This window comes from Falco biarmicus, chromosome 4 (assembly GCF_023638135.1).
Source record: "Falco biarmicus isolate bFalBia1 chromosome 4, bFalBia1.pri, whole genome shotgun sequence".
In the NCBI taxonomy this organism is placed as follows: domain Eukaryota; kingdom Metazoa; phylum Chordata; class Aves; order Falconiformes; family Falconidae; genus Falco; species Falco biarmicus.
In genome coordinates this window covers 106,809,971-106,836,125 of record NC_079291.1, presented here as the reverse complement: position 1 = coordinate 106,836,125, position 26,155 = coordinate 106,809,971, and the positions used below count along the sequence as shown (strand labels likewise).

The following is a 26,155-nucleotide window of genomic DNA, read 5'->3' as shown; positions in this document are numbered from 1 at the left end:
AGGGTTGAAGGAACTTTTTGAGGGGGGTAGATGTGTTGGGGGGCTGTTGAAAGTCAGCTTTATAATTAATTGACTGATTTAGGAAATTACTTTTTCTTCGGTCTGTAGATGAGGGGTATGGAATAGCTAAACATACATAAACACAGTGAGATGCCCTTGTATGCTTTAAGGTTTTTGGCTTATTGCTGGACTAACTTTTTTAACGTGTATTAAAAGTAAGAAAATCCTTACTGGATTTTTAACTAACAGTTGTTCCTTTCAGGTTTTTTTTCAGGATCCCTTCTTGAATGTTCTGGCTGCCAGTAGAATTGAAGGCGGGAGGCAACTCATGACCACCAAATCGTGACTGCCTCGGATTCCCCTGCTTCTTCTGGCTGCTTGAAATAGCCACTGGGCTACTGTGGAGATGAATGGAGAACAGCAGTATGATGCAGGTAATATTCTGGCTGAGCTCCCTGGATAATGATTCTCAAAAAAATTGGCAAGCAAGATGGAACAAAGATGGGCACAGTGAATGTTTCACAGTGCATATGTCTGGTGCTGTGTACCGTATACAGGGAGAAACTCACATTTCAATGACTGTAGGTTAGATGCTGGATGTGGGGCTTCTGTTTGTTATTGCTCTATTTCAAAAGCAGGGTGTATCCCTGGCTTAAAGGAGGGCAAAATCTGACCCACCTTAGTAGTTGTGTTTAAGAAGCTGTGTCTTTCCTCTTCAAGGTACCACTATGAAAATCTCAGTGGCTTTAACACTACTATTTTAAGGCATTTACCTGTCATAGTGGTTAATATTGTCTTGTTCTGTTCTTGTGTTCATCTTCTAAAAAGTCAGATAACCAAAGTTGTTTGCTGCTACTGTAATCTGTCCTGTTTTTTTGATGTGCCTTGGTATGCTCACTTTGATAGGCTTGGAATATGAACTCCTAACCTGTTGCAGAGTGGTATATTATGATAAATTAGCTCAGAGTTTGGTTCACCTTGAAACACCAGGCTGGGGAAGAGCATTGGTCTGGGATGGCTGAGGATACTAGCAGCTTTCTGAAAGAGTTCTGGGATTTCTACACTCTTACGGGGGTAGGACCGTCCATATTTCTGACTTGCCTGCTGTGGTTTGTTCCTTCTCCATGGCAAGGTCCCTACCTATAGTGTTGGTACAGTTAATATCAAATAAATTCTAATTTGTAGTTACCAGTGTAAACAATGGGATTAAGATTTTATCTGAGTATTACTTCCCTTTGGTACTTGTCCAACAAGCAGCTCTTCTCATAAGACAATTCACTATTGGTAGTTTTTGTACCTTTACTTTATGGATGTCTAATCGCTGTCAGTGTTACTGAAGAAACGTTAAACATGATTTTAATCTACAGTGCTTTTAGCAGAATGCTATCATCTGCTTTATGATGCTGAAATGTGCTTTTTGATTATTAATTATAGCTGATCAGTGAAGTTGTTGTCACCGTTATATCCTCAAATAAGCGACAAAAAGCAGCTTGCGCAAGTATGCAGAATGTCTCCAGGCCCATGCAAATACTCTTTCCTCTGCTAGTGGAAACTGCTAACTTCTGTCATGTAGTGTAAGAAAGAGAAAAGGCTTTGAGTGACAAAGAACAGTAGGGAGATGTATATGTGGTCAGTGGTGGGGTGTTTACAGGCTGATAGCATATCCCCCTGTACCAAAACCTTTATTAACATTTTTCCATCTTCCTCAAAAAGGATCAGAGGTCACGCAGTCCTCTCTATGTGCTTCTAGAATAGCTAGGAAGGGTTTGATACTGTCTTGAAATTACTCAACAGCTATTTTCCTGAGCATCCTTTTTGTGCGTGGTTTGAGTACAGGTAGCTGTGAAAAGCAAAGAGTAACTGCAGAGAGCTTTACTTGCTGAATTTGAAGATGGTTTCCAGCAAATGCTACCCACGTAAGCATAAAGCACGTTGGTTTTGTTGTGCCCTCTAATATTGTTTCCTGAAGTGCTTTCAGCTAGACCAGTCCCAACTACTACTGGAGCATTCCCTTCAGAGTCTGACTGGTGTCATTTTTTTTTCTGCTTGATGATTTTCAGCAGGTTTTGGAGATTCTGTTGTCTTGGTTTTTAGATACAGGCTCTCTGCCTATGAGAACCTACACAGTGGTCAAGGTTGTTGGTTGTCAGGCTCTCCTGCACTGCGAGGGGAAAAGACAACTTTCATTCTTGTCACAGTCTTTCTCAGCTGCTGAAATTCCAACCTGTCTTTATTTATTCATAGCCTTGCAGCTGGTATAGATGGAAAAGATTAACTGTTATTAAAATCAGATTGAAATGTATCTAAGTTTCAGGGTGAGAAACCTTTAGGTTAGCCTTAATTGAAGGTCTTGCAGACTTCAATATGATGTACTTAAATGTCCAATATGACAGTGTTCAACTAAATCACATTAAAGATGCATGAAAATTATTTGCAGTGAGAATTTAACTTGAATCCAAAGATCACAACAGTCTGATGTAGTCTTTCTCCGCTGCTGGTATTTTTAAGGGCCAGTGTCCTTAATATTTCACTACCTTCTTGTGTCCAAATGGTACAATTCGGTATTCCTTCTCTTCCTGCTGGAGAGCAGCAGGACAGAATTCATGGTAAAATTCAGAAAGGAAGAGTTAGTGTTCACAATAATGCTAGTAGAAATAGTGATAAATGGGAAGTGATACACCTACCTAGGAAACTTCTAATATTTTTAAAGACCATTTTCTCACCTTCAGAGTAGATAAGCGTTCTCCACAGAACCTTTGTGTAGGACACTTCTCAGGATTTACTTGAGAAAATGTTAGCTTGATTTGAAAGCTTTACTGACAAAAAAGTTGTATGACAAGGCCACAGAGATGAGAATTGCATCTGGTTTCTTTTCCCACCTTTACCAAAGCTGTGCTTTGCTGCTGAGCTAATGTCTAATAAAGAAAAATACGTCTCCGTGTAGTAGAAAGCTGAATTCATTTAGGAGTTGTAGCAGTTAAGGATATGGGGAGAAAGAACAAACATACAGGTACACCCATACAGCATTAGATTAGTAAATTGTGCTTTAGGATTAAATGGATTAAATATTGTTTTGCTTGTTGTCATCCATCATATTAATTTTCAAGTTCTCTCACAGTAGTGAGGATTTCTGGTGTAAATATCTGAGGTTTTATTAGAGTAATTTGAACTCAGACTGATCAGGACATTTAATACAGACATATGGCCCCTCAGGAATGTAGCTTATTAAACTGGTCCTCTGTGTATCCTGGGATCTGCTAACCTGCAAGGATGGTGCTGTGCAATAGCATCTTGCAAAAAATACCAACAGACTAGATCAAAGGCTTGATTTAAACAGGGCCTGCTCTGCTCTAACTGTCCTGCCGATAAAACCTGAAAAGCGATTGTATTCTGACTCGGATTTCCAGCTAGCATGACCCTTACCAGAGGGATGGTCCTTCGCCATACTCTTGGAGTATTTCTCCATTCAGATGTCAAAAAATATATATTTGATTTCTGAGATTTTTCATGGTCTATGTAGTCCTACTGTATGCCACAATTAAAAAACTAATTTACTGCTGTCACTATGAAATCTCATACAGCACTTTTGCTTGGAGCTTTATTCAAGTGAGCTTTTCATGTTCCACATTGATTCACTAAGTGCTGCACTAAATAACCTGGAATGTTGTGGCAGGGCTGTGTATGAGAAGCAGCAGAAAATGTGTTAAATCCTATAGCTAAGCGCAGCCCTCAGCTGTGGCAGCCTCCGAAAGGGATGAAAGCACCTGAACTCCCCAGCTCTGCGTGCTCAGTGGTTGAAGTGCGAGGCTACTCACCTAGTCTCATTTAATTAATAAACCTTAGTAAAATTTAGATGCAAGCTGAGCTGAACTCTTAGGAATGAACAGAACAGCCAACGTTCTGGGTGCTTTTTTAATAAATCTTAAAAAAAATTCCCTCTGACTCAATGAAACTCCCTTAAAATAAAGCAGGAAGAGTATTAAATTTGCAGTGAGTGTTGGACAGGAATTTGTGAAATTTTGTTGTGTGTTTGGTTTTTTTTTTTCCCTTCCCCTATGAAAAATGAGTTTCAAGAGAGCTTCTGGGTGTGCTGGTGAGATTGGGGCAATGTACAGCAGAAAGGAATCTGAGCCTTTCTCGCTGCAGCGCAGACCTGGGAGGAAACAGCTCTTTTGGATAAAAAAACACGCAGGCTGCAGAGACCATGGATGAGTGGAGTGACAAAGGACCAGTGGTAAATCTGATCCAGTTGGGAAATGGTTTTAACCGTAGTTAGAGCAAAAGGTAGCTGGAGCAGCATGCAAACTGGCTTTCTCTGGAGCTCTTGTAGCAATTAGGTGGCAACATAAGTTACTAATTGACCCTTTCAGTGTGTTAAGTGACCTGTGCCTCATTTAAGGAGCTTAACTGCCCCTTAGACAGTTATCTGATGATAACGGTTATTGAAGACTTGGTGCTGCAAGCGGTTTGGTAAAGAGCAGGGCTGGAAAGCCTCAAGGTCCGTGTAGCAGTCCCAGGTCGAGCCACTTGGCTTTCAAACTTGTTAAAAAAGCACAGAGCAGTTGTGTTGCTTTATGTTTCCCTTCAAACAGGAATGCATTAGACGTTGCAAGCGGTGGGTTTTTTGCATACAAAAATGTTTTTTTGGAGTTGGGTGGAAGCAGGATTGTTGGTGCTGTTGAGCAGCTGGGTGCTTTTCAGTGGGAAAGGATGAGCTGCCTTTCTCTAGGTGGGAGAAAAATCCAAGTTAGCTCTTGGTTTTGACTGACCATTGGTGTGCTCGAGCTGACGTTTCTTCCCACTTGGGTTCTGGAGCTGTGAACTTAAGCATTTTTATGGTTATATTAAAATAAGATGATTGTTTTATGAGTTAAGAAATTTTAATCTACTTTAACAACATTTTGCAATGAAATTATATTTTTCTTAGAATGACTTGCAGCCAAAGCTTTGATCAGCTCCACCTACATTTGCAAACAGCTGTGGTGTGTGCCTTAACCTTTTTACTCCCTGAAAAATTTTTAAAATAAAATTAGTTACTTCTGTCCTTCTCCAGGTTATTTGTTTAGTAAATTAAAAATTTTTCCCTAAAAGTGGTGGTGATATTCAAGCTCTGATTTTTTTTTTTTTTTGAGCTCTGAGGCTTATGTAGGGCCAGTATAACCAACTGTGTTTAAAACACCAAAATGAAATTGGGTTTGGGAGAGTTAAGAGCTGCCTTTAAAACAGGTAATGTGGTCAGCAAACAAAAGCTAATTGAATATACATTTCTGAATTTGGGGAAATGATAATTCCTAGAATTACAATGAAAAGTCAAGAACGAGCTTAACAATCAGTTTGATGATGAAATAAACCTACTTTGCACTCAAGACTTGAAGCGTTTTTTAAACAGTTTAACGTAGCTCAGACTTTCTGGCAAATATTTGCCCCTCTCTATTTGAGGACTAAGAACCGTTGTGGAGCATACTTAGCAGGTTGTTAGCATGTCCACGGGTCTGATAAGGGCATGTAATAGTACTTCACTGGTTTCTTTGGACATGTAATGTTTCCTACATAAGGTACTACTCCTTGAAACAGCAGTTACCACCTGTCCTAAGAAAGGCTGAGTGTGTAGGAAATGCTGGTGTCCTGTAACATTTGCTGAGCTCTCCCCATGCTTGCGATACACAGAGATTTCTGTTTTTAAATATAAACAACGTATCAGGTTTCCTGCACTGAGAGATGGAAATCTCTGGTGTTCATTCATAAAGACAACAGTGGTGCAGATGGTAGAACCAGTCTGAAAGTGAAAATGAAAAGTTTTACTTCTATGTCATGTCACTGCCATCCCGTTGTGCAGCCGAACCTGAAGCTGTAGTTTGTGTGTTGAGGTTAAAAATACTGTTTACGTGAGGTGGGACCCTCCCTGGTCATGTCACGCTCTGCCTGTAGAAAACATACAACGTGGCTGCATGCTGAACTAAATAGGGGACCTGAAATCCAATCTGTGTTTGTTGTGGAGTATTTTCAGCAGAGCAAGTTAGGTGTTGGAGAAAATGGGAATAGGGAAGGAGCGGGGCAGTGAGCCAAGAACTGAAGGGGACACCGGGGCTGGGGGATTTCAGCTGTGTCTTGAGCTTTTTTCTTTAGAACTACCCTGAATCTGTTTCTGTGGTTTTGGTGTTTTATAACACCTACATAAATACTATGCAACTTAAAAAAGAAGAGAGCCATATTTCAGTATTTATTTTTAGTCTTTCTTTTAAAACCTCTTATGATTGGTATTACTGTTTCCTGGATGGTGTTTAATTTGGTGCACTGATGGTCTAGTGCACCAGATTGAGTCTCTTATTGATACAAATACAGAATTCTTCTGCCTATGTTCTCCTCTCACAAATTGTAAATAATTTGTGCTTAACCAAAATCCTCAGGATCTCACCCTTCTCCAGATCAGATCCAACTTAAGGTCTTCTTCACATACAAAGAAAGGCTAAATAGCATTGTCTGTGTGTTGAAACACGTAACTGAAATTCACTGCACACTTGTGTACTCAGTCATTTGGAATTGAGGCAGGTTTTGCTGTAGTTCTTAGTAGCCTAAAATTTAAGCCAAGAGGTTGCTAAATAGAAAGTGTTTGGCTTTTCTTCCAGATGCTGGTTCCAGTGTGGAAGAAATGGAATTCAATTGGGATGAGTATCTAGAAGACACAGGAGCAACTGCAGCCCCCCATGGATCTTTTAAACATGTGAGTAAGGGAGTGTGTGTTTACTTACCATCTCCCATGTTGGGTTTTTTTGATACACTGAATGTTTAAGGTTTCTTTGAATGAGTTAATGCTCTCAAATCTGGAAGACTAACTAGAATCATGTTTCCTAAAGAGAAACGAGGAATTTCACTCATCTTCCTCTCTGTATGTAGCACAGGGTAATCCCATTCGCAAGTGCTGAAAGTTGAGGGGCTCCTAGTCTTTTCTGCACCAGAAAATAAGCTTGATTTTTCTCATGAAGCCCAAACTGACCAGTCTATTTCTTCTTTTGGTGATTGCTGCTGGACAACTGCTATGGAGGAGCTACCTTCAGAAAGTTGGTGGCATAGTTCTTGAACAGCGGAATTCAAATGTGCTCTCAGAGAAGGTTTTAATGGTGGCTCTCAAGATGGCCAAGGAGAAAATAATAGCTCTGCCAAACAGTTGACTGTAGTAGTTAGAAAACTGATTAGGATAATTGTCGATCACAGGCTTAATGTATAGAATCAAGTCTTGATAAGCCCTTGTCTTTGCCCTTGAATATCTTTAATCCAATGTTTGTTGGTAAAACCCTGGAGCCCACTGTTCCATTGGGTGAGATCTGAATGTGAAGTCTGCCTGCTTGTACTGGGTCATCAGTGAGGGTGAGCAGTATAGTGCTGGTTTCCAAACCTTTTGGATTTTTTCCGACAACTGAAACACCTTCCAGACTGCCAGCCTGTATCCTTACCCAGCTTCTATTAAAGTTACTATTAATTGGTCTTTCAAAGACTGGTTGTGGGTCTTTTACCATGGCAGTGAGAGTAATGACTTGTGCGTGGCACAGTGCTTGGAAAGCACTCTGTGGTGCTCAGGCTTTCGGGTCCAGTATCACCACTTTCAGTACAGGAGACTTAAATCAGCAGAAAGACAGACTAAGGTCTGTTTGTGAAGCATCACAAAGTATTTTGAGTCCAAAGATAACCTGCAGAAGTGCAAAACATTAAAAAATATATTAAAATATGGCAATTGGTAGTAAAGATGCACAGTGAATGTAGACTTTGCAGAGGCTCTTCCATACACTGGGGTGTAATTGTAAGCTTTTTGTTCAAAATAAACATTCAGGTATCTCATTTCAGCAGGAGAGAGGGCTATGCTTGCTTTATTTTTCCTTAATGTACTGAGGCAGTAGCAAGAGCACGCTTACTTAAGAGTGACAGTGACTGTGCAGCCCACATTGAGGGAGCAGTGTGGAATCAGAGCAATGGCATTTTGCAGTAGCGTGAGGACTGGCCTGTCTGCTCCTCTGGTGTGGTTTACCTTACTTGATCTCTGTTAAAGAAGCTTGCTATCATAGCTTGGACGTTATAAAAACTAATTGTAATGCCGGCTTTACAGCAGTGGCTAACTGAATTAACGTTGCAGCTCTATTTTGTTAAGCGGCAGGAGAAACACTTCGAATGAGACCGTTACCCCTGCGCTGTACTCTGTGCCAACTCAGCTATGTCAAACAAGAGGTCTGATTGCTGTGGCTGTGGTCGGTAAAAATAGTTAGGTTTAAAAATACCCCACATTTTTTATTGTTATTATTCACTACGTGTGTAGAACATAATGCAGTTTTGCTGGTGCCAGTAACATCGTTGTGGAGAGTGCTTCGGCAGGCAGGTGTGGGCAAAGCCTCACTGCATCACCCGGTCCGCTCCTGCTGCGCTGGGTGCCCTCGTGGACTGCATCACCCGGTCCGCTCCTGCTGCGCTGGGTGCCCTCGTGGGCGGTGCGACAGCTCGGCTGGCCACGCTCCACACCCTGGCACAGGCACCCAGCCTGGGGGCTCGGGGTGCCTGCAGTGCTGGGCAGGGGCGGGGGGTGAGCGTGGAAACAGATGACTGCGTGTTCAGAAAACTGTCAGGCATTTTGCTAGCTGGATTCCCTTAGAATTTGTCTGGAGGCCAGTTTTGATGTCCTCTTTGTATTAAGCTTGGCATAAAATTTTGGGAAGTTAATGCTGACACCGAATTGAAAAGCTGAGAGAGAAGCTTATTTACAGCAGCATCACATCACCTAGATGTTGCTGCTCATAGAAATTCAGTAGTGTACGGTCACGTGATCAGGATTTCTGCTGTCCCTTAGAAGGCCATGGGCTGGAAAAGGTGCAGGAGGAGGAGAACCTCACTGCCTCCCAGTGGATAGTGACAGCCTGTCTATGTGACAGTCCTACAAAAATGTGAGTGTGATTCCAGGATACACCAGGTGAGAGATTTTTTCAGTGGAGAGCGTGCAGGCACTGACATCTGCGCTAGTGACTGGTGGTCCCTCCAGCTAGAATCTCCGTGGCACTAGTTGCTTGACTTGAAGAACGATATAATTTTATAAGCTACCATCAGGAGAGCCAAGAGGGAACTACTTCTGCACTTTTGAAAAAAGGAGTGGAAAAAACAAAGCTGAAGAATAATGTTGGCGCAAGAGCAAATGAACATGTGTAAATAAATTAATATACATAAATTTTAGATGGGAGCTTAAGGTTTTTGTTTTGTTCTTTTTAAATATTGGGAGTAATGAGACTATGACCAGCTTCCCATTGTGAGTGGTGGGTGAGAAATACCTAACCCATGTTGTAGGAGAGTACCTGATCAGGTTAAGAAACTGTAATACATGATTACGCAGCCTGTGTTAGCAAAGAACTAGACATGCTGATGGGAGAGGGGACTTCTTTATGTTTGTGTGCTTATATTAATTCTGAAAATTTTGTTCTTACTGTGAGCAAGATGCATTGGAAAAATGTAAGCCACTTCCTCAAACTGAGTGTGTTCTAATGTTTAATCTGTTTGCACTTTAAAAGTTAAATAATATTGAAATCAAAGTGACTGTTTTGCTTACAGTATAGCAGGAAAAAGAGTTTACCAAAAAATTGCATTGGATGCCGATGTTGTCATCCTCCCTTAGTTGAAATACACTTTCTCTAGAAATGTTGAATATTTTTAATTCCTTTCTGCCACATCTATGTGTGTAAATATTTATCAAAAATAAGTTAGCGTTCAACATCATCTGAACGTATGTGTTTGTTGTGTGTTCTTGCATGCTCTTAATACCTTTTATCTGTTCTTTATGATTATCTCCTGGGCCGAGTCAGGTCCCCAGGTCTGGCCAGTGACGTGGCCCAAGGAAGGGGGAGATGGTACCTGATGGGAAGGAGGGCTGGGGGTTGGAGCTGCCTGGGCAGTGCTGTCACTAACTGCTTGTGGCCATCTCACCTCGCCGGGTGCGTAGCAGGAAGCTGCTGCTCTCAGACCCACTGCTCCAGAGAAAATATTCTCAGAGCTTCCACAGCATCTGCTGCTAGCCAGTCTGCTCGCTCAGCCAGCCCAAAGAAACAAAGTTCTTTGCTTTAAGCCACTTCGTCGTGTCGTCTTGCCCAGCTGCCAGGAGAGGGTGCTAACTTCTTGGTCTCCGCTGTATTCACCAAGGAACATAAATGACAAAAAAACGCACCAGACTTCAGGGAAAGCTCTGTCTGTTGCTGTTGGTTTAGTTGAATGCAGCTCTCCACCGTGAGGCTTTGCTGAAAGTTTGGGTAGAGCGAGCTGCACAGATTTCCCAGTTCCTCAGACTTTGTGTCAAGTTCATGGCTTTTCTCTCGGGAATCCGAATATGAAGTCTTTAGTAATACCTCTTCAGCAAGACAACAATCTTTTTGAAGAAGTAACCTCTGTAATACCACTTCAAAACACCTGCAGGTGTTGGGTCCTTCTGATTTTGTTTTTAAGAACGTTTTTTTTAAGTGAAGGGTATTAACCTAAAGGATTTGAACAGTTAAGAGGCATATGCTTTTCTTTCTCATGTGGTTCTTTTAGTTTTATTTTTAGCAGACCAGTATGTGATGGCTGATGAGACTATAATAGCTATGGCAGTTACTGAACCATCAGCGCAGAACTGGTAATAAATAACCCAGAAAATATCTACTGCATCTGCATTATACTAAAAGCTTTTCTTGCAGTTGATTCAAAGAGGAAATGGAACTTGGGACCACTTAAGAAAGAAAACACCGGTTACATTCAGCTGAGAACAGGAGACTGACACGTTAGATTTTTAATTAAGACTGAACCCATGGAATTAAGCATAAATCAGAAACATACTGTAGTGAGAGCAGAACAGGGACCTGCTCTTTCAGGAGTGTTTGAGCTAGGAGAAGTTAGGGATATGAGAAACTTAATGTTTTACCTTCTCTTTTTAAGTATCTGAGCACTTTTCAGTCAGGTCCTCACTGCACGTAACACCCACACAGAGCACACACAGTGCTTTATTGCTGTCAAAGCACGAGTTCACTGAAGAACTCATATTGTTCATCTTCCATGCAGTTGATGTAACAGTGCTGCTTACAGAATTACTTTGGTTATTGGACAGAGACATTAAAAATCCTTATTCTGCAATTTGTGCAGATTTGTGACTTCTTAAATGACCACGGCAGAAGAGACAGTGATGTTGCTATGTAAACCATGCCTGTGTACTTTAAACAGGCTCTTTGTCCAAAGAGTTTGAAAGAGAGAGAAAGTCAAATTGTGTTGCTGCGTTTGACCTTTAGTTTTGCCCTGCTTGACAACCCAGCTGTGAGTTGGAAAGCTTTTCAGTGATGGCTGAGTTATTGTCCAGGGCAGGAAGATGAATTGCAAGGTATTGATTAAGGTTGAAAAGGTACTCTGAAATGCAAAGGAGATTTCATTAATGATGATTCTGTGTGCATTCCGATTTGGGTCACACAGTGTGATGAAGTTGTTTCTCTGAAGAGACTGGATGGCATTTGGCTTGAAGTTTTTTGCTAATGAACATGTCTAAATTGTTCTCCCTGTTGTTCCACAAAGTTCCTGGGTGGTACTGAAATGTGACAATCTTCTTCCTCTTCAGGTGGATACAAGTTTGCAGAATGGTTTTGCCCCTGGTATGAAGCTAGAAGTTGCTGTCAAGTCTGACCAAAACACCTACTGGGTAGCCACCATCATTACTACCTGTGGGCAGCTGCTCCTGTTGCGCTATGATGGTTATGGGGAAGACCGCAAGGCTGACTTTTGGTGTGATATCATGACAGCCGATTTGCACCCCATTGGCTGGTGTGAGCAGAACAAGAAGATTCTCAAAGTGCCTGAAGGTATTGGCTCTACATGCAGAAGTGGGGAGTACCTTAAAAAGTATGGGTTTGTCCTTTGTAAGCCTGACAGGTAGTCTTTGTAATTGCTATTATGTGCAGGTGGTGTTGCTGTCATAAATTGAGGTTGTCTGCCATGTTTTTCTGAAATTCTATGACTTATAGTAGGAGATTTCTCTTTTACCGGAGAGGACTTAGATTAATCTAAAAACTGGATGTATTTTTACAGAGGCTTGTGGTTATCTTAATCATCGCCCACCAAATTCTACTGCTTTGTCATTTCCTTTAAAGACTTTGTTGTTTTGTTTCTTCTTTCAAGACATTACTGGCAAGTCCGGCAGATTCTTGTGAATTAGGCAGCACAAGAGTAATGTCTTGTTGTCTGAATAATCTTTAACTGGCAGGAAGAATCACAGTCTTTCTTCCTCGCTTTTCACTCAGGTATCAAGGACAAGATACCTGACCAGGAGGAATTCCTTCACCGAGCACTGAAAGGAGCATGCAGCGCTCCTGCTAACCTGCTGGAGGGGGTAAGTGCTGCTCTGTGCTGCGTCTTGGGTTTTGTCTTGATTTTCCTCTTTGTCATTAAGGAAACCCTCTTCAGATTGTCAGTTCAGTTCCTTTTTTAAGTTTAGGGAGCATTGTGGTATGCTGCTGACCTTGAAGTTCTACACTCTAGTGTTTCCTATTTACAGTATTTAATTTTGATAGTGCTGTCCTGAAGCATATCTGTCACTGCAGGTTTGGGCTCCTCATTAATCCTATCAAAAGAAAAACCTTTTTCAAACTCCCTTAGGTTTCAGTCTTCCTCCTGTTCTGCTTCTCCTTCATCCTGCTCTAAGGAAATAATCCTTTCTTTATCTAGCTTTCATGTTGTCCTCTTTCTCAGTGGATTTCTTTCACTTTTTTCTTTTCTTTATAGCTAATGGTTAGGTTATTGTTTCATTTAAATCTCACATCTTTGCTAGTGAAGAGCCAATTTTTTATCCCCTCCTCTGCAGTTAAAACAATATTTGCACCTCATATTAGCGTCTGGTTGTGAAGTACAGAACATTATGTTTTTTAAATGCCATTGACATTGTCTTTACAGCTAACATTTTTATCTTTGTATGTTTTCTGTCTAGTCATCTTTGTATGCTAGATGACTCAGTTTTAGAAAGATTATTCATGCTTCCTTCAAACCTTGAATATGTAAGTGATAATGCTTCTGAAAATGAAGATGAGGACTTAAATTAAATGACGTATGTGACTGTATCTACAGGCAGTGCAGAAGCTCTGATGCAAGCACCAGTGATTCTAAACATTGTCGTTTCTGTTGTCTTGTGTTAGTAAGGGACCTGTATTTCTTTACTTCTGTGTTCATACTTTATTTATGCAAAAGGAGTGTGTATAAATAAGTATTGGATTTGGTTTGTTCTGTTGTACAGAATAATTTGTGTTTTGTAGCTTCACAGGGGAAAAAATCCATTGGATCTCATTGCACCAGGCTCCCGGCTAGAACTGCAGAACATCCGGGATTCCCTGGAAGCCTGGATAGTCAATGTGGTAGAAAATGTTGGTGGGCGACTGAAATTGCGATATGAAGGGCTGGAGGATTCTGACAAGTTTGACCAATGGCTGTTCTACTTGGACCCTTTCCTTCATCAAGTGGGATGGGCAGCTCAGCATGGATATAGCCTGCAACCACCTTTAGGTACTTCAAAACATCTATCTTTTATATGGCCATCAGAGGCTAGAGAATACTGCTGCTGCTTTAGTGCTCTAAATCTGCCTTCTGGATGCATACAGTGGTCACATAATCGGTGTGTGATCTGACAAATATTGTATCTAACAGAATTTAAGTGAAAACACCAGTAAATAGTCCTACAAGAATTTACAACCGCTCTTTCAAAAGTTGCTAAATGGTTTTGCCTGTTTGTGGAAAGGGAGAAACTCAGGAAGGGGTTGCCTTCATGGTTATTTTCAGTAGGTTTATATTCCTGGCAGGGGGAAGAGTCACCTGGTTTTGAAGTAGTGCTCAACAGGAGCTTTTGCAGTTGTGACTCCAAGTCTACTAGGCTAATTAAGGCATAAACAATTGTTCTAACAAGAACAGTCGGTTTTGTTGTGGGTTGGTGTTGGTTTTTTTTTAACGTTTTCCCCTTATGGCAAGAAGAAGCTGTGCTGAGGAAACCAAACCAATTTCTGTTGAAATGGCTGAGCATGCTGTCTTTTCTAGTGCTTGACCAATCTCTGCTGAAATCAGGATTGTGATCAGGGAGATGCCAAATCGCTGACAGAAACTGGATGGATGGATTCCACAGTGCTATTTAAGTGAATAATGTCTTTTAAAAATGTTAGTTAGCTAGTGGGTTCGTTTCCTTTTAATGTCTATGTAAGAGCTTTGATATACTCACAGGGATCCCTTGTGTGTGATGGCACTGGTACAAGTAGTTCCTCTGATAGAAGAGAGGTGTGTGGTCAGCAATTATAGATGCTAAAAGAGTAACTTGCACAACTGGGAACGTTTCTTGAACTTTCTGCTTGCTTAAGCTTAAAACAAGCTAGCATTACACAGCTGGGGATTTTTTTACTGGTCTTACATTTCTCCAGAAGTTTTCCTTGGTGTTGATGCGATCTCTGTTTTCTCAGAAGAAGTAGACTGGGCAGAGTATGAGTGATACAGTGTTTCTTGACTTCAGTCCATTTTTGTAACACATCCAAACGTCAAAGAAAACAGGAGTTTTTAAGAGGGCAGGTATTAGTGCAGTTCTGAACAGACATGAATTTAGCAGTTGGAGGATCACAGATAACACTTTTGGCTTTACTGCTAAGTGTTCTGAAGAAAAAGAAGAAGGAAGATGACTTCTTTCACTGTTTTCCTTTCTGTTTACTTAAGCCATTAGGTCCTTGAAGAGTGAAGCAGATTGGCAAGAGATCCTAAAGAAGGTGAAAGAGGAAGAAGAGGAGTCATCAGTTCCTACAGATCTCTTTAAGGTAAAGACACAATATGTGTAGTTTAATGCTTTGGGTGATACCATGAAAAGGCTAAGAAATGATTCAGGGAATTCAGTCACTGTTAACTCAAAATTCTATCCCTGTTTTGTTTTGGTGTTTTTAATTTTTCTTCCTTTCTCTAGTTTAAAAAAGTAAGAGTAATAAAAAAATTAGCATACTATTGTGCAATTCTTGTTAAGTTAAACAACACACACATCGCAAGTATGTGAGCCATTAGTTGCCATACTAGGAAAAATCCCTGGTTCTGATCCTTTATAATAACATCTCCAGTTGTGCACCAGCTGGTCTGGTGGATTACTGTCCTAGAGGAGTGCAGGGTTACTACAGTCTCTCATCGTGTGAGTACATCGAAAAGTTTAACATGTGTAACGTTTAATCTGTAACTGATACAGTTACAAGTGGTATATAACATGTCCTGAGTATTAGCAAATGTTACTAATGAGCCTGAATTTAAATATATTTGGATTGAAATTAAAAAAAATTAATCTTCATGGGGTTTGAGAAGTAGGATTGTAAATTTAGTCCTTTAAGTTCTTAGTTAATTTTTCTCAGCTTCTTTTGGACCCGTAAGCAAATTAGAAGAGGAGGTGCTGTTGCTTTTGAATGTGTTGGGTCATACACAGAGCAAGATATACATAACTCTGGAAAAATTGTTTTGCAGGTTTTTGTTAGGCTAAAGATGGAGACCTCTGTAGTTCTCTTTCTGTGTAGCTCATGATGAGTGCTAAAGGGCGGGGGGTGATTTCTGTTGACTTACTAGACCACCCTGTATTGTGAAACCTTGCTTCTGTGTGGGGAATGTCAGAGGATGAAAACTTGAGGACTCAGTTTCCTAAAACTGACAGGAAACTGTCAGTCTCAGAGGACATAATTGACCTTTTCATTATAGAGAGGTTGGTGGTACTCTGACATGTTGATTGCCTAGAATGAACTAATAAAAACTCAAGTTATCCTCTTCAGTTGAATTACGTAAGGTACTTCTCTTTTTGATAGAGAAAAGCAGGTAATCACACTGATAGGTTATTTTTCAGGATAAACCTGTGATTGGGGTGCATTCATTCTCTGAAGGCATGAAGTTAGAAGCTGTTGACCCAATGGCTCCTTTTGTAATCTCTCCTGCTACAGTTCTCAAGGTACCAGGATTCTTTTAACTTGTCATGCTAAGGTTTTATTCAGTTGCTACTTCTGTTCTTAAATGCTGAAGATAACTGATTATCTTAAAATCTTGCACTAGTTTTCAAATGTAAGTATTTTGTATGTCTGCTTTAGGGGACAGGTTGCTGTGAAATAGAATCCTTGCTGCTGGTGGTGAGACCATAGGGTTTGAATGGAGGCGAGAAGTTCCATAAAAATACAAGCTCAAAAGATGAAATGCTTCAAATTGTCAAACCCAGATTTTTAAAACATAACCCTCATAATCTGAATATCCAGTTGAAGATAGGTTTTGGGGTTTTGTTTTTTGCAAATGTTGTTTCATTACTGTGTGCAAGCTCTGATGTTTAGATGGCCTGATTTTCAAACAAGGGCCCATACATGGATTTAAATATTGAAACGAAAACTCCCCCAAAAGAAGTTTTGAGCAACTTCTATCTTCCTGTGTTAGTAAGCAGGTGAAAGGTTCTAAAGAGCCCTGCTTTGATGTAGTAAACCAAAATCTTGCTGTACAACAAAAAAACAGGACATATTTTAATTATTTTTAATATGTATTTTCCAGGAACTGTTGCTTTTTCTTTAGAAGAGATAGTCTTTCAATATAATATCTTACATTTTGGTGGTCTCTCGCTTTTAAACTCTAAAATACCATTACTTCAAATAAGGTGCTCGCCTGTTACTAAAAGGTGCAACTAGTTCCAAGCAAAGCAAAATCATTTACTTTTCTTGATACTTTCTTTCCCTGTTCCTGGTTACTTCAGGAGCATAATGGTTTTACTTGTGACGGTCCATCATGGGACACAGTTCAGCCTTGTTGACATAATCTGTTTGTTATTATGGAATGGTAGTAGAATCACAAACTCTTTAATTTCTCTGCGTTTTTCATAAGAAATTTCCATATGGCACTTGATCACCTTGTTTCTGAAGTGCTCATACATTATCTTTTGTTATGGTTATTTATTTCAAGATAATGCAGAGGAGTCTGCTGGTTTATGAATCCTATAGATTCTCTCTTTTGGTTTATGGGTTTTTTTATTTTTATTTTTATTTTTATTTTTATTTTAAATGCTTACAGTGTTCCAAGGTAAAGGGTTTCCATCACACAGTGTAACTCTTTCATAAAGTTATCAAAATCGGGGAGAGAGAGCAGTAGAACAGAATCTGCTACTTACAAGACCACATGGTTCTCTTTTTGCTGACTACAGGTATACAATGACAAATATTTCATGATAGAAATTGATGACTTGAGACCAGACCGTACAACCAGCCAGTCTTACATTTGTCATGTCAACAGTGCTGGTATTTTCCCTGTGCAGTGGAGTCTGAAGAACGGCTTGCATCTCAGTCCCCCACCAGGTATGTTTGTGCAAGCTTGTCATGCTTGCTGCACTTTGAAGGAAGTAGATTGCCAATCCCCAGAGCGGTAGGTTTAGGCCAACGCTTTTGCAAAAGAATTATGTGTAGTAGCACAAGCCAAGAACAAGAAAGATCAAAATCTGAAGAACAGGAGCTTTGAGTTAGTGAATCTGAAGTTTCCTGGGTACATGCCTGAATTTGAGAAGATGACAGTGGCTGGCGTTGCTGGTCATGCATAAAAACCTGAACACTTAAACAAATGGAGTATGTGTTCCAGGGCTGAAGGCAATGTTGATTTCAGCATTAATTAACATATCAGATGCCTATAGTCTTTGCATTGGATTTTTGCTTCTGGTCAGAATGGAACATTGTTATCCAACATTTTATAATATTTTTAGATTATCACTTAGAAGTTAATGAAGTATTTTTTTTTGAAAGACTTACCAGGCAAGGTAGCAGATTGCTGAAACGTTGCTTCAGGACATAAGGGAATAGGGGAGTGATCCTCAACCATGAAATATTTATTCATTTTCTCAAAATGGAGATGTCAGTGGTACTGTAAAACCAGGGACTCGGTACTCTTATTCACCACCACAGAATTCTAAAAGTTTTGCTTTAACTGCTTGTGACATCAGGGGAGCAAAGACCATGGGATGGATGTTTGTCTCTTGCCTTTCCTTGGGTAAGGTACAAGGAGTGGCTTTGCCTGAACCAGCAATTACCTAGAATTTTGCATGTGAAAGATGAAATCTCGCTTTCTAGGCATGTGACTGGAGCTGACAAAAGTTTTAAGCTTCTCTTCTCATAGTCCCCCTGGAAATGTCAGGCATTCTGAATTGTGTGAGGTCTCAAGAGCCCTACTGGCACCAATAAAACTGAGAAAAATAAATAGGTTCTTTTGTGGTTAGGCCCTCTGTGAGGGGTAGTTGAACTTCATGTTTTTAGACTGTCATGTTAATGCTATATTCTTAAATTAGGTTTAAATTTATTTTTTTTTCATTTCTTAAGCCTTTGTCACAGGCATCCCATGTAGGGGGATGCTTCCAAGGTACTACTGGCATAAGTGCTGTAGTTGTCTCCTTGTTAATATACTGCCAGCCTCTGTCATGGCAGCACACTTCTGCACCCAGTTCCCTTCAGTTATCTGCTTTTTACTAGATCACAGGGAAGTGAAGTATTTACTTTTGTCTTTTTCTTGGAAGGATGCTCTGCCTCCTGATGGACTCCATGTTAAGACTCTTCCCTTCAAACATGTATGCAGATTTACAGCTGTTAGCAAACTTGATGAGCCTCTTAGGATGTCCAACTGCTCTCTTTAATGACTTAGTATTTAGCATGTTCTGGAGAGAGTAGTATGTTGATATTGTGCATATTTTGAGTGCTCTGTTTAAAAAAAAAACAACTGTAAGAGCTGGCATGACAACAGTGAAGTAATCTTGCAGAAATTTCTCCTTCATTTCTTCTGTACCCTGTGAAAAGGGTGCAGACGCTTCCCCGTGTTTCAATCGCTGCCCTTGTCTGCTTATTAGATGTACTTTATTCACACTTAAAGTTGCTCTCTGTAAAGTCACTTTCAGTTTGATGCCATTTCAAGTAAAAAATGGGCCCAAAGCCTCTCTGCAATGAAAATAAAGAGGGTATCTCAAACACATGAGAACCCTGCTGTGGGCTGACCTGCGGTGGCTTGGTGAAGTCCTGGTCAGCTGACAAACTTGAGCGACCCAGACAGATTTCAGTGATGGGTACTTCATGTCAGTTTGAAATTAGTCTCATGCTGTTACGGTAACCCCTTTGCTTTTTCTTCACCTAGGTTATCCTGGGCAGGACTTCGATTGGGCAGACTACCTCAAACAATGCGGTGCTGAGGCAGCTCCCCAGAGCTGCTTCCCTTTGGTAAGGTTCTCTTGCAGAAAAATCTCTCTTCTGTTCTGTGAATGACACTCTTCAATCCAGAGAGAAGAACCTTTTGCATGTTTTTGACTTAAATTACGTTTCCAAGGAGAATAGACTAGTTCAGTTGGAAGGGACCTACAATGATCATCTAGTTCAACTGCCTGACCTCTTCAGGGCTGCCCAAAAGTTAAAGCATATTATTAAGGGCATTGTCCAAATGCCTCTTAAATACTGACAGGCTTGGTGCATTGACCAGCTCTCTAGGAAGCCTGTTACAGTGTTTGACCAGCCTCTCAGCAAAGAAATGTTTCCTGATGCCCAGTCTGAACCTCCCTGGGGGCAGCTTTGAACCATTGCCATGTGCCCTGTCACTGGATCCCAGGGAGAAGAACTCAGCACCTCCGTCCACTTGCCCTTCTCAGGAAGCTGTAGAGAGCAATAAGGTCACCCCTCAGCCTTCTTTTCTCCAAACAAGACAAGCCCAAAGTCCTCAGCTCTTCCTCATAGGACATTCCTTCCAGCCTCTTCACCAGCTTTGTTGCCCTCCACTGGATGCATTTGAGTACCCTAACACTGTACCTGTGATAACCGAGGAAATAGAAAGTTAAAATGATAGAAATGTATGGGAACTAAAGTAGGTGTGTGCCCATTTTCTACATAAGGAAGTGGTGAACCAAATGCTTCAGTTGTGATAAAGCAGATCGAAAATAAATCATTGTTTTGTGAAATTGAGATGTGTAAGAGTCCATGGAATAGTCATAAAACAGCATCAATCTTTGGCAGTCCTGTAATTGTGGAAACAGGGCCTTTTAATACACCTTATTTTCATTTACTTGGTGTACTCTTTCAATCTTCCCTCCTTTCAGCTTGAAAAATTCATTCCGTTGTATTAGCCAATACCAAGTCATCTTAAATTAGTACCAAATACTCATTTTACATTAGTCAGTGCCTGAAGTACTTGCTAGATTTTGGGCTTTTGTTGGTTCAGTGACAGTACTGCTGTCTCCCAAAGCACAATACCTTGTCAAGCAGAAAAGGGTGCTATTTACATCTGCCTTCCAATTCCATTTGCAATACTTGGGCTATAGCAGTGCTTAGGGGAATAAATTAAAATGAATAATTACCATTTTTTTGAAGAGGGTGTTTCTGGCTATGAATTCCTGTTGCCCTTGTTCTGTCTTGTAAGCTGTGGCATCTTAGAACAGGTCATTGAATTTATTATCCCTTTTCTGAGAAGAGTGGATCACTGTAAGCTAGTTGCAGAATTTGTAATGTATTGATCCTGTAATTACGTTGCAGAGTGGCTCTGGGAGGAAGAGTCCTCTGTCGGGTTGTTACTTCTTATCTTTAATTCAGTAGCCTCAGAGCTGGGTAAATATCCATTCTTAATGTTTTAGGAAATTTTTTTATAATTATGAACTAAATTGATGAATAAAGTAAAATCCTACTTATCCAAAAAATGTAAAATGAAAAGAAAGCTTCCTTTGCTGTCTGCCAGAACTCATTTGGATGAGGCAGGGATGTTATTTGTATACATAAAGTGGATTTCCAAGCTAACATAATAGAACAGAGAGCCTGGTCAGGCTATTTGTCAGACTTATCACTTACATAGCAAGCAGCAGAGAACTCCTGGTTGCTTAGAATGCACTCACTCTTTTCAGTGAGTCTCAGCATCCTTATTTTTGAGTACCAACATGCTCTTTTCTAGGTCTGTCTACAGAGCAATTTTTAAACTTAAATATTTTGTAGTTTGTAATATATCTTACTTGTATTCAATATGCTAATCGTCTAAAATCTTCTCTGACTGCATGAGTATTTATGTTACTCTGACACTGAGGCTTTTATGTGTTGTTCCTGTTTATGGATATTCATATCACGTACTGGATATACAGATGGTATTTTACAGAAGTGATCTGCCCTTTTCCTAGTTAACTTCTGACCACGGATTTAAAGAGAATATGAAACTTGAGGCTGTGAACCCAGTTGATCCTGAAGAAGTTTGCATTGCTACAGTCACCAAGTTGAAAGACTCCTACCTCTGGCTTCAGCTGGAGGGTAAGCCTGATGTGGGAGAGGAGAGTAGCACTTGCATTGATTCTTGTGTAGTACCATCACCAAACTCAAGCTGTACCTGGAGCAAACTCACTGTGTGCGGAGTATGGGCAGCAAATAACCATTGTCTCTGTAAAAACACAGCAAAACCCCCCTTGGCATTGTCTGTTTCCCACTTAGCCCTGGGTGGCAGTGCTTGCTTAAGCCAGGCAAAAGTGGCATTTGTGCGTTGCAGTGTGGCAGTGCTAGGGTCGTGCACTGCGCAAAGTGCTGATCAGTGTCTTTCAGAAAGCAAGGGCCTTGTCAGATTTTTTTCAAATGAGTGACTTGCATTCTGAGCAAGCTTTGACCAGACCTAGGAAGAAAACTTCTAGATAGGCTCTTCATTAAGATAGAAGAGGCCTATGGCAGCCATTCTCCATTATAATCCCATTTCTTGATTGGAAGTACATCAGCATGCACTTACTATGCACTGTGCATCTCTGCTAAACTGTCGATGGCAAATTCCCATCTCCAGCCTTTAGGAGGAAGCAAATGAGGTCAGGAAAGAATCTGGTCAATAAAAGGAGATGAATAAACAATTGATGCTGTGTTCCAGATATGCCATAAGTAAAAGCAGCTTAGCTGGCAAACATATAGCAAGCTTTAACCAAATGAGGGCTTTTATTTTTATGAGTTCTTTCAATTTTTGCTTCTCTAAACTGAACAGGCTCCAAGAAGCCCGTCCCTGACTGTATAGTGAGCGTGGAATCAATGAATATATTTCCAGCGGGTTGGTGTGAGACGAATGGATATCAGCTCAGACCTCCTCGCAAAGCAATAGGTATCAGTTCTGTTCTTTTGCAGTGGTTAGCAGGTTTGCAGGGTTGATGGAGATGGCAAGACCTTCACGAGCAGGTGACTGCAGAATTACTGCTGGCATCACTGAATTTGGAAACATTCACCATGTACAGAGAATCTATGCCTTGTGCAACTGTTCCCTGGCTGTTAGGTCCAGTTGGAATCCATACAACAACTCCAAAACTGGCAGCGTTGGCTTGAGACCCTTGCATGCTGTACGAGCACGGGGAAAAGTTCCATTAGTCACAATAAAGAAATCATATCTGTGTGTACACACACACACACATGCTATGAATATACTTTTGTCTGAGCTGTTCTCACCATGTGTCTGACTGATTCTGATTTTATACTTGCACTTGTGCAAGTCAAAGCAATGCCGTAACAGAATGGTGGTTAGTGCGTATACATTTTGGAGTTGAAATAAAGGGGACTAAGCTTTCTAAATGGGTCAGATGGTGATGATCCCTAATGCCAAAATGCTGAAAAGTATATCCTACCTGTTTTAACCATACTAGTAAGTAGCATAAGATAGTGTTTTCTCTCAAGTAGTTAGTGAGGTCTCTTTAATAAAGTTAAATGGGAGTTGGAGAAACTGAAGAATTTCCTGAATGTTTATAAAGATAAGAAAATTGTAAGATTGGAACAAGCTGTCATTTGCTGCAAGTCAAAGCAAGGGAAATTAATCTGAGACATGCCTGTGCTGCCAAGGATAGAGGAGGAAGTGGAGGGAACCTAATTAGAGAAAAGATGCTTTAAACAAAGAAAATTCAGAAGTTTACTGGAGACAGCCTGAAATTGCTGGAAAGGCACATGTTTCATTACCTTGTGTGATATTACCCAATTGTGAAAGCCAGAATTAGGAAGCGGACCCACTGTCTACTTGACTTTCTTAGTTACAACAATGTTTTCTTCCTAGCAGTTGGCTTAAGTCATACGTGTTTCTACCACCTAATTTCATGCCATTTCGAAGTTGAACAGTGTTAAAGTTACTCTGTCAGTGAAGTGGCAAGTTAGGCCTATGCACTTAACCTTTGGTTAGGTTTCAGCACCCAAAGGTGCTGAAAAGAAAAGGATATAATTCCTTTTTTGGCTGGTATTACAGCTAGTTTAGGGGCTACCATGCAAACAAAGATGCACAAAAGGTGAGATTTCCTGGAAGACTAGGGATATGCATGCCTGATTTGATGAATTTTTAGTGAAAGTTGAAGTAAACCTTTTGGGTTAGTTCAATTACATGGGGCAGCATGCCTCTAGTGTAGATGGGTCAGCTGTCTCACAGTGCACTGACTTTGCATGTAGATTCTTGTTGGCCTATAACTTAGAGGAGATGAGTCTACTGTATATATTGTACTAGGCATTTCATTTGTTTGCCTCTCATATTTTGCTGTTTATTTTTTCATTTTCTTCCTTTCAGTAAACAAGCAGAAAAAAATTGCAGTAGTTCAACCAGAGAAACAGTAAGTAACAGGTTTTTGCTTTTATTTTTTGTTGGGGGTTGGTTTTCTTTTTTTTTTCTTTTTCTGATTGGTAAATCATGTTGTCTTAGAGGAGATTTAGCTTTACAGGACTGTTGTACTGAGGGTTGAGAGATTCCGCAAGCCATTTATCTTCTTGCTGCTAGTTCCTGTTGATGTTGAAAAAGACACCTCTTACATAGCTGTAGCAGGAGATGGAAAGCATGAAACTCATGGTTTTTTAACATTGCTAGTGCAACTCAGCTGAATTATTAAGTAGATCAAGTCATTGAAGTTCTGGGCTTGAAGTTGTTGATATTTTAATTTTAAAAGATTGCATTATCAGTGAGTAGTGGAGTGCATTGAAGAAAAACTATCTTGATCTTAAGACTGTGTTTATAAGTTTGTGCTTGAGGCTTTTATAAATTGTGTTTCATAGGGAAAATTAGTAGGTTCCCTTCAAGTTGTATTCCCTTCTCAAATAATACAGTTTCTATAATGTAAACATGCTTAGAAAGTGTGGCTGTCTTAATATGTAATTGTGCTTTTACACAGCTGATCAGAAAATTTGGCTTTAGTGTGAGCGCTGTCATTTAGTAGATGAACTTCTAATAGTTCCTTCCCGGTTTAAATTTGGCTCAGACTAGCCAAAAAAGAGAATTCTACCAATATCGACAATTCATCTATAAACTCTGTGTCATGCATATGAAACTCTTTCATGTGAGCCTGCTTGAAAATGCTCAGTAGAATGCCTGACAGTTGGTTTTATGGACTCTTACCGCTTTACAAACACCAGATCTGTCAGTAGCCCTGCCAATGTTTTCATTGCTGCTAAAATACTGAGCAGACTGTTCTTCCATGTTTTGTAATTGGGATTCTTACCAGAGTACTTGAGTCATTTTGGTTGTATTTTGTTTGAAATCCATCTTTTTCAAAATGCTTAAGGTATGACTGTACGCTGCTTTGTGCCATGAAATGTGAAATGAAGTTAAAAGGAGGCAGAAAATGTAAATTGTTGGTAGCTTTGTGTGATGTGTTTGATCAGCGTGGTAGCCCATGTATTTCAAGCAAGGAAGGATTGCTGCTACCTGTAGCAGTACAGTAGTCCTTTCCAAACTGAATTTGATAGTCTTTGTATGTTGTTATTATGAAACAGGAGAGATGAAAAAGCAGACTAATAAGACGACCTGGAGAGAGGAAAAAAAAAAAAAAAAGTAATGGTGGGGTTTAGTAACTGAAAGGTGACTATCCTTACCATCTGTCCCTTTTCCCAACCTTCTTCTTTTCATTTCAGAATTTTGTCTTCAAGGACAGTTCATGATGGACTAAAGAACCAGGAACTGAACTCTTCTGACTCAGGTATTGATCAGAAAGGGCAGGCTAACAAGGACACAAGTCCCGTAACAATTCAGCAGCCTCATTGTTCAGCTGCTTAACATTCTTCTGTTAGGAAAGAGGAGGAATGGGTTTGAAGATTTTCATCCCTTGATGATTTGTTGAACTTCAGAAAAGAATGAAACAAACATACAATTACTTGTGTCCTGCAATTGATATGTGCATTAAACCCAGAGATAAGATTTTTTTACACTGGAACATCCCCTTCTAGCAGAGGATACATGGAGCCAAATGTGTACTGTGACCTATGCAGATGATTTTTATTTTTTTTATTGTCATATGCTTAATAATGTTGGGAGAAACTAACAGGCGCGTTGCATCTGGATTCTTTGAGTTGTTATATTCTAGCTTTGGGAAGCAGGTTTGTCTGTTTTTTATAACTTCATCATCATGATAAACAAAAGCAATTCAAACAGTAAACTGCTTTGTGTGCCAGATGGCAAAATCTAATAATTTTCTAAACTGTTGCAAGAATGAATATGATGAATAAGTACATCTGCTGGTGAAACAGTCGTACAGATCTATCTGTTTGGCAACAAAATGCCTCTTCTGCTGTTCTCTGTACAGTGAAATGCACATCTGAAGCTGCACCAAATGGAAGCTTTATAGAAGTGATTCCTGCTTGTTCAGCATTTTAATTGGCTGTTAATAGAATCATAATGTAAATTTGACTTCATATATTTATCTGCCAGTTACTAACTACTGAATTTAAGATCTTTAAGTGATAGTGTTGCTCAGTCAAGAAAAACTACAACCTGCTAGGGTAAAACAATTTTGTATTTATACGTAAGTATCTTGCAATACATATTATACATTAATTTGGGGCAGTATTGAACCATTTAATACATTTATAAAACTTGATGTCACTTCATCAAAGGTCACTTCATCAGTTGCTGCATCTTTTCCTTGCTGCTTGAGGGAAAAGTCTAAAAATGTAAAGCAATGTGATTGCTGCAGTTTAGGGTAAACAGTGGAGAATAGCTTTGCCAACTTCTTTGGTGGCAGAAGTTTCGGGGAGAGATAATGACTTAACTGGAAAACCTATCCATGATTACTGTGTAGGAAGTCCTTCTGCTACCAGAAAGTTGGGATTGTCCTCTTCTTGCCTCTTCTCACTGGTTAATACCATGAAACATCAGACTAGCCAGGAAGAAATGTTTCATTTCTGATACATCGCCA

At 40.1% G+C, this 26,155-nt stretch overlaps 1 protein-coding gene across 2 annotated transcripts in view; it reads left to right on the top strand.

Moving 5' to 3' along the window:
- The first annotated feature begins 265 nt into the window (after positions 1–265).
- Positions 266–26,155, top strand: part of SFMBT1 (Scm like with four mbt domains 1) — a 38,655-nt gene continuing 12,765 nt past the window's right edge. Inside the window, exons 1-13 of one of the 2 annotated variants that reach the window (XM_056337118.1) lie at positions 266–434; positions 6,627–6,721; positions 11,600–11,840; positions 12,279–12,367; positions 13,284–13,530; positions 14,716–14,813; positions 15,866–15,967; positions 17,192–17,342; positions 19,153–19,235; positions 21,164–21,290; positions 21,997–22,110; positions 23,542–23,584; positions 24,876–24,940. In XM_056337118.1, coding sequence (XP_056193093.1) covers positions 407–434; positions 6,627–6,721; positions 11,600–11,840; positions 12,279–12,367; positions 13,284–13,530; positions 14,716–14,813; positions 15,866–15,967; positions 17,192–17,342; positions 19,153–19,235; positions 21,164–21,290; positions 21,997–22,110; positions 23,542–23,584; positions 24,876–24,940 — 1,483 coding nt within the window. In that variant the 5' untranslated portion in view covers positions 266–406. Of the gene's footprint in view, positions 435–6,626; positions 6,722–11,599; positions 11,841–12,278; positions 12,368–13,283; positions 13,531–14,715; positions 14,814–15,853; positions 15,968–17,191; positions 17,343–19,152; positions 19,236–21,163; positions 21,291–21,996; positions 22,111–23,541; positions 23,585–24,875; positions 24,941–26,155 lie in introns of both variants that reach the window. The other variant, XM_056337117.1, reaches the window with a different exon arrangement.